Source organism: Cladosporium halotolerans, assembly GCF_011745625.1.
Source record: "Cladosporium halotolerans strain TM138-S3 chromosome Unknown Sca5, whole genome shotgun sequence".
Classification (NCBI taxonomy): domain Eukaryota; kingdom Fungi; phylum Ascomycota; class Dothideomycetes; order Cladosporiales; family Cladosporiaceae; genus Cladosporium; species Cladosporium halotolerans.
The window spans coordinates 1,106,996-1,119,984 of record NW_027191456.1 but is presented as its reverse complement, the minus strand read 5'-3'; the positions used below and the strand labels follow the sequence as shown (position 1 = coordinate 1,119,984).

At 55.8% G+C, this 12,989-nt stretch overlaps 6 protein-coding genes across 6 annotated transcripts; 2 read left to right on the top strand and 4 right to left on the bottom strand.

Moving 5' to 3' along the window:
* Window positions 1-7: 7 nt before the first annotated feature.
* WHR41_02321 (uncharacterized protein) lies at window positions 8-1,151 on the top strand. Its single transcript, XM_069370927.1, has 2 exons — window positions 8-470; window positions 524-1,151. The coding sequence occupies exons 1-2, from the start codon at window positions 150-152 to the stop codon at window positions 623-625; spliced, it is 423 nt and encodes a 140-aa protein (XP_069232382.1). The 5' UTR covers window positions 8-149; the 3' UTR covers window positions 626-1,151.
* WHR41_02320 (uncharacterized protein) lies at window positions 768-2,153 on the bottom strand. Its single transcript, XM_069370926.1, has 2 exons — window positions 2,015-2,153; window positions 768-1,958 (listed from the first exon to the last, which is right to left on the bottom strand). Exons 1-2 carry the CDS (start codon window positions 2,081-2,083, stop codon window positions 1,497-1,499), a joined length of 531 nt encoding a protein of 176 aa, XP_069232383.1. The 5' UTR covers window positions 2,084-2,153; the 3' UTR covers window positions 768-1,496.
* Window positions 2,154-2,455: 302 nt separating this feature from the next.
* On the bottom strand, window positions 2,456-3,100 carry WHR41_02319 (uncharacterized protein; the record flags this gene model as incomplete). Its single annotated transcript, XM_069370925.1, has 1 exon — window positions 2,456-3,100. One exon carries the CDS (start codon window positions 3,098-3,100, stop codon window positions 2,456-2,458), a length of 645 nt encoding a protein of 214 aa, XP_069232252.1.
* Window positions 3,101-3,298: 198 nt separating this feature from the next.
* WHR41_02318 (uncharacterized protein) lies at window positions 3,299-6,913 on the bottom strand (the record flags this gene model as incomplete). The annotated part of the gene is made up of 1 exon (XM_069370924.1): window positions 3,299-6,913. The coding sequence occupies one exon, from the start codon at window positions 6,911-6,913 to the stop codon at window positions 3,299-3,301; it is 3,615 nt and encodes a 1,204-aa protein (XP_069232251.1).
* Window positions 6,914-7,287: 374 nt separating this feature from the next.
* WHR41_02317 (uncharacterized protein) lies at window positions 7,288-10,329 on the bottom strand (the record flags this gene model as incomplete). Its single annotated transcript, XM_069370923.1, has 3 exons — window positions 7,288-7,817; window positions 7,873-8,297; window positions 8,355-10,329. The coding sequence occupies 3 exons, from the start codon at window positions 10,327-10,329 to the stop codon at window positions 7,596-7,598; spliced, it is 2,622 nt and encodes an 873-aa protein (XP_069232246.1). The 3' UTR covers window positions 7,288-7,595.
* A 551-nt stretch (window positions 10,330-10,880) lies between these two features.
* WHR41_02316 (uncharacterized protein) lies at window positions 10,881-12,935 on the top strand (the record flags this gene model as incomplete). Its single annotated transcript, XM_069370922.1, has 1 exon — window positions 10,881-12,935. The coding sequence occupies one exon, from the start codon at window positions 10,881-10,883 to the stop codon at window positions 12,933-12,935; it is 2,055 nt and encodes a 684-aa protein (XP_069232245.1).
* Between the last annotated feature and the right edge of the window lie 54 nt (window positions 12,936-12,989).

Below are 12,989 nucleotides of genomic sequence, written 5' to 3'. Positions count from 1 at the left end.
CTGCTCCAGAAAATGTTCGGCACCAATGGAGGGCCAGCGCGGCCGACTGCCTGCACAGACCACGACATGCCATCTCGACTCGACATCCTTCCCGACTGGGCCATCTTGAATCGCACGTCTACATAACAAAGTGGACACTCAAACCCAGCATGCTGCCTACACTCGCGCGCCGGGGCCTGAACCCTTTTGCCGCGCCGAAAGCGCCCGCCGTCAACGTGCCATTCTTCCCATACACGTGGGAAACCAACCCATACCGCTGCAAACGAACATGGCCGCCCGAGTTTAGCAAGCTGTCGCAAAAGCACCAATTCAAGCTTGAACGCCGGTATAGGAGACGTGCAAAGTTGGCATACGCGAGGCCCAACTGGCACAAGATAGTGCAGCTGGCGCAATGGGGTAGCATCCTGTTCGTCGCGACCTACGGCATTCTGTTCATGGAACTTACAGACGGGAACACACCGTTCACTGGAGTAAGTGGACTCTACTATGTATCGAAAAGAATGCGTACTGACTGTCGTTGAAGATCAGGAACTGGTACAAAGAACAGATGGGCATCATGTCAGATGCTCGGGCTAGCCACCCTGTCGACGACAACAGCCCGAATGCCACCGCTCAGAAGACCTAAGAAGATGGGTTGCAAAAATACCATTTGCAAAGTGGAAGAAAATGTGGAATCCCTCCTGCGCCTGGGAGCTGGTCTAGACGACCTTCAGTACTGGCAAAATGGACTGCTTGTAACCACTGTCAGGGAGTGGGAAACTCCCTTCGAGACGAATCGCAAGGACACAAGGACACGATTATGGTTCAAATGCCTAGATGCTGTCTGTTGGACGAGGCTGAAAAGCCTGACCAAAGCAACACAGGGATACAACCTCGACCAGACCCCGAGAAATCACAACATAATGTGATCCTTTACACCGGATGGAGGGAAAACTAGATCTGGCAAGTGACTGGCAAATCTCCACACTAAGAGCCGGAGGAGTGCTAGCAGAGGCGCGACGGAGAATATGGCCGCTGCTAGAAGCGGCTTGACATGATCTTGTAATATACCATGTGATACTAGCATCGCCTCTGGACAGGCTCAGGCCAACCTTATGCAGAAGCAATTCGTACAGCTACACCAAAGTAATTAGACCATCTCGCTACCAAGATCTCCATGGTGCTCGTTGGTAGATATTTGAATGACAAGTGCCATGCTCATGGATCGCTCCCCTTTTCGAGGCGATTGTGCAAAAGCACACCGGTGCGCATGTCTCCGCTCCCTAGTGAGACGTCGTTGAGCTTGTTCAACCCACTTGTTCAACCCGTCGTCCGGTCTGCTCTCAACACACCATGGTTTGCCTCTGACAGCTCCGGTTTCATGCAGAAACCGAGTCGACAGGCAGTAGAAGTGTCCCCAAGGGGCCACATCCTGCGAGCTCAGCTCGTCGACCCTTGAAGACTGGCCTCGTGAACTCAATGTCCAGCATCTCTCAGTCACCTTGTCCAATCCACTCTCATCTTCCCGCCCACATGCCCGCGCCAATGCCCGGCCGGCTGGAGTTCACCGGCCTCTTAGCAACCTTGCCCTGCGCCCTAACCCCCTCGACAACCTTTTCTCTCCCCGTCTCAACCACCACACCGCCCACAATCATCTCGCCCAGTACTGCATGCAGAGTCTCGAAATTGAAGATCAAGTCCAGCTCGCAAACATCCTCGAACAAGTAATCCAAGCTTTCGACAAACACGTGAATCAAGTCCAACAGAGCGAGCGGGCTCTCAGTCGAGGTCGAGATGACGATGAAGTACAGCGTCGCATAGTGCCGGTAAGTGACGAGGGACGGCGCGTCGTTGGACTCAGGCTGCGGGTTTGAGGGTGCGAGGAGGGGAGGGAGCGGCAGGAAATTGCAACTGCTGCTTGGGCGGGCGGAGACGAGAGTGAAGATTTCGGAGATCAGGCGCTGCTGGACGGCGGTGTCCTAGAGTGCGGTGTGAGTTATGAGGTGGGCATGTGCGTGTTTGGGGCGCCGCGCACCAGTTGCGTGTAGAATTTGGTCAGGCGCGGCTGGCCATTGTTGTTGAAGACAAGAACTGCGTTGATCATTGTGGATACTTTGGTCGTGGTATCATAACATCATGAGTAGGTGTGGTGGAGGATGGAAAGTAATGTAGGTGGACGGCTGTTTGGAGGGGCAAAGCCCCAAGTCGATCGCCGACTCCGCTTGGGCTGTTGCTGGCACATCTGATGAGGCGTGCGAGGCCACTACACGTACAAGGCCATTCTCCGACAGCGATGATTTTCCAGCTGAAAAGAGCCGATAAATCTGTTTCTCACGACGAACAAGAGTCAGGCGACCCTCTTTCGCGTGAAATCTTGAAGCTCATTTATACTCAGTGACGTAGGTCTAGCACATTTCACTCCAATCCAGTCAATTCAACCAAACCTCACAACTCACAACGCACCCGCTCGTTCCCGTCACAAAATCAAAGGAGCAACCGCACTCTGATGCCTATCCAACTTCCCCCTCGCATACGCACAACTCCCTCCAGTCCTCGGCTCAAACTTCTCACACCCACACTTGCGATTGTGCCATTCCCAATCCAAGACGTCGCCCCTCGCACGATCCGCCTCGTGTTCCGCGAGCTCTGATGCCCTGCGAGCCTGCTTCTCCTGCGCTTTGGAAGCGCGACGTGCGGCCTGAGAAGCTAGTCTGCTCTCGCGGCGGGCGGCTTTCGTTTCAGAGCGGGTGAGTTTGCGGTCGAGTGGGAGGGAAGGGAGGGTGTCAGATTCAGGTTGCGCGTTGGGGAGGTACTGGAGGTGCTCATAAGCGGCTGGGAGGGTATTGCTGGTGGTGTCTGTGGACGGAGGAGCGTCGTCAGTTGCAGAGCGGTCCATAGGATCGAGGGACGTAGTCGAAAGGCGCGTGGTTGTCGAGGGCCCGGGCTCGGAGGGTGATTCTAGCTTGGATGAGGCCTGCTGCTCATGCATGGTCTTGTTCTTGTGCAAGCCGGGCGGCAGGTCGGAGTCGCCTTGCTTGGTGTTCGCGTATTTGCTGCTGGGAAACTGGAACTTCGCGAAGCTCCATCTGCGCTGTTTTGAGCTGCGAGGAGGCGCGGACATGATTATGTCTTGACGTAATGTACTTAAAGAGAAAGCTGATAGTGGTGTTGAATAGATTTTTGTATAATGACGGATCTCGTAATGCGTGGCGGGTTTTCTAGGTCGGCTGGCGATAAAGTGTCGAAGTCTGAAACAATTATAAGGTGGTATACGTGTATTTGTTTATTCAATCGGTTCGGGGGAATCGCATCTGGTCTTTCACTCCTGCGGCGCATTGCTGCTCGCTCTCGCCACATCTTCAGCAACGCTAACTTTCCTTGCGCTTTCCTTGGTTTTTGCCTTTTTAGGGCTGCTGCCCACCTGTTCGTGAACGGTCTTGCCCAGGCCAACATCAGTCGTAGATTGCTCCATCTGCTCAGGCTCCTCGACCAAGCTGCCCGATACAACGGGCGGCTCGAGATCCTCGGGCTCAACGTTAGTCTTCAGGCTGGCTCTGCTTCTAAGGGAGCCACTTTCCGCACCCTGAGTCGCTTTCGGCTTAGATGATGTCGGCGAGACAGGGGCAAGGCCACGGTGGCCGTCAACATATTGTATAGACGGCGAGCGGGGCGCGCCATTGCTTCGCGAAGACGGCTGATAGCTTTGCTCGGGCTTCTTGAGCGCACCTGGGCTGACGAGCCTTTGGATTAGCCCTCGCTCATCGATCTCACTGTCGTCGTCGTCCGGTCCTTCGAAAACAGCATCATCCCAGACTCCGCTGCCAGTATTGCTGAGTCGTTTCACGCTTGTGCTGCTCTGATGAGAAGCGCTCAGCGCGGTCAGCTCGTCCTGGGCCTCTCGCGTCTCGCTGTTGGTCCGAGGAGGAGGTGCCTGTCTCGACTGGTCGTAGACCTCTTCGCCGCGCTGAGAATCGATCGGCTCTTTCCGTGGAGGAGCTCTCTCCTTCGCAGGTTCCGCCTCATCGCGAGTGCGGGCACTGTAGGTGTCCGCGAAGTGGGTGTCGCACAGGTGCTTAATGACAGGCCAGCCGTAAGCGTTTGCGAACTGCCTCCGCACAATCATGTTATTGTGAGCATCCGGTTCGAGGCGCACGAGCACCTTGCGCCAGCTCAAGTCTTTGTGGTAAGCGCGTGCGATCTTCTCTTCGACTTTCATGTTGCTGCTGTCGATGCTAGCGACGCTTTCCACACTGTGCATGCTATTCCGGTCGCTCGCGCCAGACTTGCTCATATTATCACTGCTGAACGTGCGCCCAAGCCTGCTCCCAGGCCGCTTGAGAGGCGGAGGAGGGATATCCTCCGGGTGGTACACGCGATCATGGAAGATTGTGCGAGCGCGGCTGCTGGGGTCTGTGATCCATTGCTTGCTGGGCAAAGGTGGATGGAGGATGTCACCTGCAGACTCGAAGATGGAAGTTTTCGGAGGGGCTTGCAGTTCACCAGTCTCGCTGTTGAGGAAGCTGTCACCTTTGGTTGCGACTGGCCGCTTGGCAGACTTATCGTTCGCCTGAGGTCGCATGGTTGGGTTTGCCGTCGTGCCTTCCATTCCCTTTGCGACGTCGTCCGGGAGTTGATCATGGCCAGCGCGGACCGTCTGAGCTCGACTCAAAGTCTTTGACGTTTTCTTCGACAGCTGCGGCTGAGAGGTCGGTGGTTGCGGTGATTTGCCTCGCGGAGGAGTTGGACTTTGCGCTGGACGGAAGAAGTCAAAGAAGCTGTCCAGCACACCCTTCTGCTGCTGAGGCTCCTTCCCTGACTGTGGTTTGCTCTGGGCTGTGCTGTCACTGTCGATGCTCATACGACCCGTGACTTTGCGGCTGTCCTCTGCTGTCTCGTCCTCAGCCGGTTGAGGCACAGTATCTCCTCCCGCGCGCCGCGCCAGATCCGTGTCGCTGTCGCTCTCCGGATTCTGTTCGGCAAGCACGTTGGGCGGTACGCTTGACGAATTTGCACCAGTCAGTTCTGCCCAGGCCCACCCGGCCGCTGTACCGACAAGGCCGTTTTCTCTTCTCGCCTTGTCCACCTTACCCAGTCCACGCCAATCGAGGAACAGCAGACAGCTGGTTCGTAAAGGCACAATACCGTCATTGACGACGTTCGAGTAGAGGGTTCTATTGCGGAACTTGCGCAAAACCTGGTGTGCCGGTCCTGTCGGCAGGATTCTTAGCAAGGGCTTCGAGCCTGGATCTGCTTGATGGTCGTCCTTCTGCGTCGATCCGCCCAGACCACCGAGCATAGCATTCCATCCTCCTTTCGCAGTGGCAAGGCCTGGAGGCTTCCAAGTAAGACCGAGATCCTGTCCCGTTCGTCCGACGAGGCCGAAGTCCAGAGCAAACTTGACATAGAGTGGATTCTCATTGCTCAAACCAAGCATGGGAGACGCCATACAAATGAAGTTCACCGGTTCAATATTTTCAAAGAATGTCGGGGAATGCTTCTGGATGTAGGCGACAGCGTAGGTCTGAATGAGGCCGCCCAGACTGTGGCCGATGAAGCTGATGCTCGAGAATGTGTACGGCAATTGTTCGGCCTGTTGTTTCTGTTCTTTTGAGTGGTGCACACTGCTGCCTTGATGAGCCGGTGCGCCGTCTCTTTGTGCCTTGGTGGCTTGACTCTTGAAGCTGTCGGTGAACGTTCGCGACAAGGGCTTCTTGACCGGTAGGAAAGGTTGGTCCGGGTAGGTGAGCTTCAGAATGTACTTCGCCAAGCGCTTGCCCAAATACTGAATACCGTTTTCAGTACGTGCAGCGTTCCCACTGAACCCTCGCACAATGGTCTCCTCTTCATCATCGTCGTCGTCTTCACCGTGGATTTCTTCCTGGCCTCCAGATAGAGGCGCGGTGGCGGCGACATCGTCTTGAGCGTTTCCTCCTTCACCTTCTGCCTTAGAAGGCGAGCCTGATTCATCCTCGCGTGCCTTTTCTTTTTCTTGAGCGCGGTATTTCCGTTTTCTCTCCCTTGCGTCAAGGCGTGCTTGTTTGACCGTAGCATCGATGCTTTCTTTCATGAAAAGCATGTCCGCTCCCACGTTACTATGCAAGCCATGCGTGACGATCACCAGATGCAGCTTCTTTCGTTTCTGGCGCTTCTTCCCTTGATCGTCTTGATCCTTGGGGTCAGAAGCAGTAGTCGAATGCTTGCTTGTACTCTTATCGTTATGCTTGTCGTCCCATGTCGGCATGCCAGGTTTATTCCACAGAGCCTCGGTATCCTCAACGATCAGTCTAACGGCTCTAGAATATACACCAGCCGTCTGGTGATGATGATGCTGCGAGTGGTCGCCGCGATTCCTCTGTCGATGTTTCTCGACATCCTTGATCTGTCCAGGCCCACCATGTCCTTGCCCAGCAACCGAAGTAGACGTGATTCCAAGGTCCAGACTACGTTCGTCGCGACCAACCAGAATCTCGAAATCAACACCAGCCGAACTCGAGAACAGAATCTGCGAAGCAATCTCAATAATCCAAGTCACCGAGCCGGGCTGGTTGTCTCCATCATGTCTCTCTCCCTGCGAATTGACACTCTGCCTTCTCTTTCCCAGATCCGCACCAGTCTCGCGAATATCCTCAGGGACCGTAAGTTTCGACTGCCAGCTCCCCGCAGCCTTCAACATGGGCTCGTACTCCGGCACGCCATAGCGCTTGGGCTCCTCGACCTTGCAGTGGGGGTTGAAAGACGCCGGGTACTGCGAGACATGCAGGGCGTACGGGCCGTGGATCCAGGCGGCGCGCAGGGGAATGGCCGAGGTGTTCTTGACCTTGAGGTGCAAGTGGGAAGGCGTGGGGAGGATGCGGTCGTGGCTGGGCGTGTAAGTCAGGGTGTAGCGGACGACCTCGCCGATCTTGACGGTGCCGGCCTGGTGAACGAGCAACATGCTGCGCGCCTGGCGTGCGGAAGCGCGCTCGGCATCGAACCGCCGGGTTTGCTGGAAGAACGGGAACTCCCTGGTCCCAGGGGTTTGTTCGTTGGAGTCGGGGATTTGCGATAGGGAGTAGGAGTGAGGCGTGAGGAGCATGGGAGAGGCAAAAGCGGCCTTTGTCAGCTCTGGGTGGGTGTTGCGCTAGGCATGACGGGTGCTCAAGGGAGAATCTCGGTGGTGGATGTGAAGACGATCCGGGCCCAGGATTCTGGCCCTGAGACGCGCTCCGCGCCTCGGTCATGCGACTCTCCGGTCCAGCCGTGTGGAATGACGTTGCTGCACGTGCTGTGAAGAAGCTTGTCTCCCGGGTCTTCTACCTATCGTAGATCTTGCATAAAGGTTGCATTAGATAAATCTATTCGGTTGCATCGTGTTTGACGAAGTATGGCGAAATCTAGCAGTGGAAAGCAACACATTCGCTAAAATACACACGCTGGCCCTTTTTCCCATTGTCAACACCGAAACCACCTGAAACATCGCAGGTCTTAATAATGTGCCACACATGAACGCCGTGATTCCTAAAAGATCCCTTTCACCAATCAGAACCGCTTGAGATCCTAGATGAACACAACCATGCCACAGCTAGTAGCAGTGCCGCAACCTTTCATACGGAAACTCCATCTTGACCCTCCAGCAATTACGCCTTCCCAGCAGATGCAATCTTATTCTGCTGATCTCGGTAATGATGCAACACAACATCCCTCATCAGCTTCCTCGGCGCCCTGCGACCTGTGAAAAGCTCGAACTGCGCAAAAGCCTGCTCCGGCAGATGGTCGAAGCCGTCCATCAGGATCCAGCCGCGCTTGGCCTGTGGTCTCATCTGCAGCACGAAAGAAGTGACCATGGGGTTGTACGAGAGCTACGCTCCGGTTAGTAATTGAACGTTTGGACAAGCATGTTATGGTCAATCTTACCTCAACCGCGACACCGCCCGTCGGGCTCCGGAGCCAGCTGTCGGGCACGGTGAAGCTCGTGGGCGCCGAGCCATCTTTGATCTGGGCGGGGATGGTGCAGACGACCATGGTCGGGTAGCTGAAGTCTTGCGGCCAGGGATCGGTGAAGCTCTCGATCACGCGCACACGCGCGGGCGTGCCGTCGCTTTCTTTCGCGTCTTTGATCACGTCGTCGTCGATGAGGCGGTTGTAGTGGTCTGCGAGGGCGTGCGCCGTTGCCACCGTGCGGTTGCACACGAAAATGTTGCGCACGCCCATCGAGAGCATAGCGTAGACGGCGGAACGAGCTTGACCACCTGCACCGCAGACGATGCCTGTGCTGTTGGGCCGGATTGTATTCGCTGGAGAAAGACCGCGTCGCACGCATGCGCGGAGACCGATCCAATCTGTGGGTGTCAGCTGTGTTAATGTACTCGTCTGAAAGGTATTAACAGTTGACTCACCAGTGTTGTCACCCCAGAGCGCCTTCACGGGCCCGCTTCTATTCCTCGACGACATGATTCTCAGCTCATCAGGAACAGTGCCGTCGTCTAGAAGCTCTCTGATAGGAATGATAGAATTAACGGCGCCAATGGCCTTCGCGTGCGCACTGAGGACCGTCATCAAAGGTACTACGCTTGTCTTGTAGGGCTGCACGACCGCCGATCCGCCAAAGTTGTGCTCATGGATTAGCCCTTGCAGCTCGTCCAGCGAGGGCGCAGAGAAGGTAGTAAACTGATGTGACATGCCGCAAGCGGCGTAAGCGGCATTGTGCATCGCTGGTGATAATGACCAGCTCACATCACGCCCATAAATGTGATAATTCATAGGCTCGTGCTTGAATATGGCGAACAAGGCGTGTGTGAGCTCTTTCGCCGTTACTAACGGTGTGGCTCCGCCTGTACGTGGACATGAGACTTCGTCTTTGCGAGCCCGTACCGGCGACAGCACATAATTGAAGCACAGTGAGGTCCGTCCGATCAAGCCGGTGTTGTAGCAAATGAGCCTGGGCATTGTGCTGTTCTCACGAATGCGGCGCTTGAATTGCTTGACCTCGAAGTTGTCCATTTCTCGGTTGGTGACCATTGAGATCTTGACGATGTTGCAACCGAGGCGATGCATGTTGTGATAGGTGAAAACCAATTCGGAGTCATTCCATCCGTTGAGGAGCCTTTCCGGAAAATGTTTGTATCCAATGACCTTGGTACGTCCTTTGCCAGATGCGATCTTCTCGATGGTAGCATCTCCTAGGTGCATATCAACGGTGCAGTACTCAGGCCCAAGTCGTAGGAAAATCTGTCCGAGCTCGAGTCTTCGTGCACGGTCGGCTTCGCTTTCATTTTCTGCTCTGGCGACGGTAAGGATGATGGGTAGGATACTTGCTCGTCGAACCATCGAAAAAGCTTTAGCGATCAAATTGGGATCCCCCACAGGCTCGGACGGAGATGAAGCCCCCTCGATACCTGTCACTGGAACAATTACTTCGATGGCGTCGGCTCCGATCTGCGCGTCTTCGAGCTCAACCTCACCGCGAAGAACTCGGTTCATATCGATGACGACGCCATAGGTGTACGTTCGCCGCTCCACCGGTATTTGTGACAAGGGATAAGCCGACTGGTGCGAGGGCCCTCGGTCATGGTCTCCGATGATGTTTCGAAGTAGCTTGAGGAAGTCGCGCTCCGCTCGCTTCAAAGTTAGGAAAGGCCCGTTAGCAGTCCGCGCTTCGGACCAGGCCTGTTCGTCGGACCTCCTCAGCTGAGCTCCTTCTTCACTGTCTTCGTCCGCAGAAAGATTGAAGAAGTCGAAGTTGGCGCAAGATCGTAGCAAGGGTCCACTAAGACGAAGAAGCTGCTTTACCCGGTCTTCGGCCCAGAGATTGAGATATGCGCTGACGCTTTTCGCGTCTCGAATCACATGGATGACGGGGTGCTTTTGCGCGAATGATCGCAGGATATCTGCGCCGCTGTTTTCCAGATCGGCAAAGTTGAGGATGATGATGGCGTTTTTCGTGTGCTGTTCCAGGAGCTGGGCGAGGACCTCATGATGTCGTCTGTGGTATTCCGCGGAACCTTTGAGTTTGCGATATGCCGCCGCTGTGTGACCAGTAACGTCGAAGAAGACCCTTTCTGATTCTATGAGGCGTCGGCGATATGCGCTGGCGGCGAGGACGCCGAGGGAGCTCTTGCCCACGCCTTTCACACCCACAAGCACAACCGACGCATCCGGTTCGAAAGAAGACTGGCGCGGCAACACAGTCGGCGTTGTCTGGGTGAAGTTGCCAAGGCTCTCTATACCTTCGGGTTGGCGACTGCCCACAGGAGTCCGTGAGCGCGGTGAAGTCTCGCGCGAATTTGATGCCGAGACGACGCGGCCAGGCGAGCCTTCGATGTTGTGCATCTGTTGAAACGAGCGTTTTACGCCCGCGTGAGTTGTGGCCATGTTCACGATCCGTTTCCAGGCAAGTGATGTTGTCGTCGAGCCTGGTGGCGGTGATCACCGGGAGGCCGTGGAGACGCGGTCGAGGCTGGCCTTGCTCCGGATGAATCCTTTGCGCCGGGAGTTGACTTCAGCCCGCTCGCCGCTTGCAATTGGGCAGCCCAGACGCGGTGTTTGCGAGCCCGCGAGGATGAAACGAAGGCAGCAGGCCAAATACAAATGATCGCCAGTCACGTGTGCACTCAGGATGTTGCAGATAGGTCGTAGTAGCGTGTGTTGGACAGACCAGAAGAGCGAATGGACTCCACACCGTCCCGTACAGGCCTCCGTCTGCCATGCCTTGGGCACGGGCCTTCCCGGCGGGCGTCTCCGCTTTGCCGTCCGTGGCTGCCGCTCGGCTGGCGTTGCGTGCGTCGTCTGCTTCCACAGCTTCTCCGCGCGCGCGGTCTCGGTCTCCATCCAGACGACATGGGTTTGGCGCGGTGCTGAGATCTCCTCTAACGCGCGCAAATGGACTCGATTGCACCAGGCCATGCGAGACTCGCCTGAGCAAGATGGTCGACGGCAGCAGGTCGGTGCCGGCTGAGGTCAACGGCCAGGAACCGCCCAATCCACGCCCTTCCAAGCGAGGCAGAGCTGCTTCGCCCGCAAACGGGACGGAGTCACAGTCCACGCCGGCAAAGCGCTCACGCGTGTCGCGTGCATGCGACCAATGTCGCGCCAGTCGCGAGAAATGCGACGGCCAAAAACCGATTTGCCACACCTGCGATTCGCAGAAACGGGCGTGCACCTACGATGAGCCGCCCAAGAAGCGCGGCATCCAGCCGAACTACATTCGCACCCTGGAACTCACCCTCGCATGGCTATTCCAGACAGTACCAGAGACCCAGACAGCTTTATCGAGGAGCTTGCCCGTGGTCAATGGTGCTGCGCAGAGATTGATCGGCAGCAAAGACACCACCGGGGCAGAAACCCTTCACCAATCGTGGCGTAGCAGTCTGGTCTGCAAGCAGATTGACCAAATGCTTTCTGGTTCTGTGGTTGAAAGAGGCAGCGTCGAATCAATTGACCCTCGGCTGTCAAGTCTTCTCATGGATTCTGATGTATCAACAGCCCAACCAATTCCACAGGCACCGTTAGCAACAGGCCAGCCGTTGCATCGTCAGCAAAGTGCCGATCAAGTCACTCCTACCGACATCAGGCGCGGTCATTCTCTTTCAACTTCCGTACCGAGTTTTGAGATTCCAGATCTTTCAGCAAACTTGGCCAGCCAGGGTCGTACTCGGAAACTCGTGCTCCCCCAGAATGCCTGGAACCTGTTGGAATACTACTTCGCATTCACGCAGTCATGGCTTCCTATGACTGAGAAGCATGGCATCCTGAAGACGATGTACGCCTACCCTACGGAGGGTCTCAGCTATGAGGAGGGCCTGGCATCTGGAGAGCATGCGGAACTCTGGAGCCTCATGGCGTTGGCAGCATTCCAGCTTTCACGAGCAAACCCCACAAACAACGATTTCATTTCATTACGAAACACCGCGAGAGACCTCATCCCGGCCGAGCATACCATCAACAAGGGCGCTGTTCAATCGAAACCCGCCGACTCTTATGAAAGAGGACACATCCGGGCATTACTCGTTCTCACATTGCTCAGCATTTCAAGTCACGCTTGGCAGTCTGCGTGGCTCGAGGTTGGCCTGGCGGTACGACTCACACTATACAGGCTTGCTCAAGCCGATCGCAACACTGGAGACAGGGCGGACAAACCTATCCTGCAGCTTGCGGCCTTTGTCATCGAGCACACCGTTGCACACCAGCTCGACTTACTGCCCCACATGCGAAGCGAAAGTATACAGGGATTCAACACACTGGATGAGGATGGCTTGGAAGAATGGGCACCTTGGACTGATCCAACTTCCCCACTGAACGGCTCTGCAAAAGCTCCATCCAAGGCATTCAGCACATTCAATGCGCTGGTGCACGAGCTTCGCGTAGCCGATGAATTCCAGACTCCAGGAACTAACGCCAAGAATCTCCCGCGCACAGTCATTGCATTGCTAGACAACGCGTGCAAGAAAGACCACAGAACGCAGCCTTCAAAGCTGGCAGCGAACTTGCGATCTCCTGAAACCAGTCATGCAGCACCATTGCAGGGCTTCCACCATCAGGATCTGGCCGGCATAGCCAACACACTCCCTTCGGCTTCACAGGGCCACCTGGATCAACCTGCGCTCACGAACCAAGATCTACCGCGATTGCCAGGTGCATCACCCGCCGACTTCCTCACCATTCCCACTGGACCCGGCGACTTCAACTACTCCAACTCCTCAAACAACGCAGAAAATCCGCGCCTACTCAGCAATGCAGGCTGGCCAGGCTTTGGCGGGCAAATGGACGGTCAAGGCGGAGGCGACATCTTCGAAGAGCTGGCCATGTTGGACTCTGTGGAGCCCGTCGGGGAGCATCCACAGTTCATGCAAAACCTGGGTTTCGGGCCGGATCTTGATCTGGCGGAGTTTTTTGGACCGGACTATCAGCCTTCGAATCCACTTCTGGCATACATGCAGCCGCCTCAAGGAGGCAATAAACCCGGGGGTGGTCTTGGGTGAGACTTGAAGCGTAAGAATTTGATACCCTCAATCATCTGGCCCTGACGTTCGTGG

Excerpts from the sequence above, each read along its gene's own strand:
- WHR41_02321 (XM_069370927.1), top strand. The coding sequence starts at position 150 with ATGCTGCCTACACTCGCGCGCCGGGGCCTGAACCCTTTTGCCGCGCCG. Across the intron at positions 471-523 it reads GGAACACACCGTTCACTGGA|ATCAGGAACTGGTACAAAGA; the intron begins GTAAGTGGACTC and ends CTGTCGTTGAAG.
- WHR41_02320 (XM_069370926.1), bottom strand. The coding sequence starts at position 2,083 with ATGATCAACGCAGTTCTTGTCTTCAACAACAATGGCCAGCCGCGCCTG. Across the intron at positions 1,959-2,014 it reads CCAAATTCTACACGCAACTG|GACACCGCCGTCCAGCAGCG; the intron begins GTGCGCGGCGCC and ends ACCGCACTCTAG.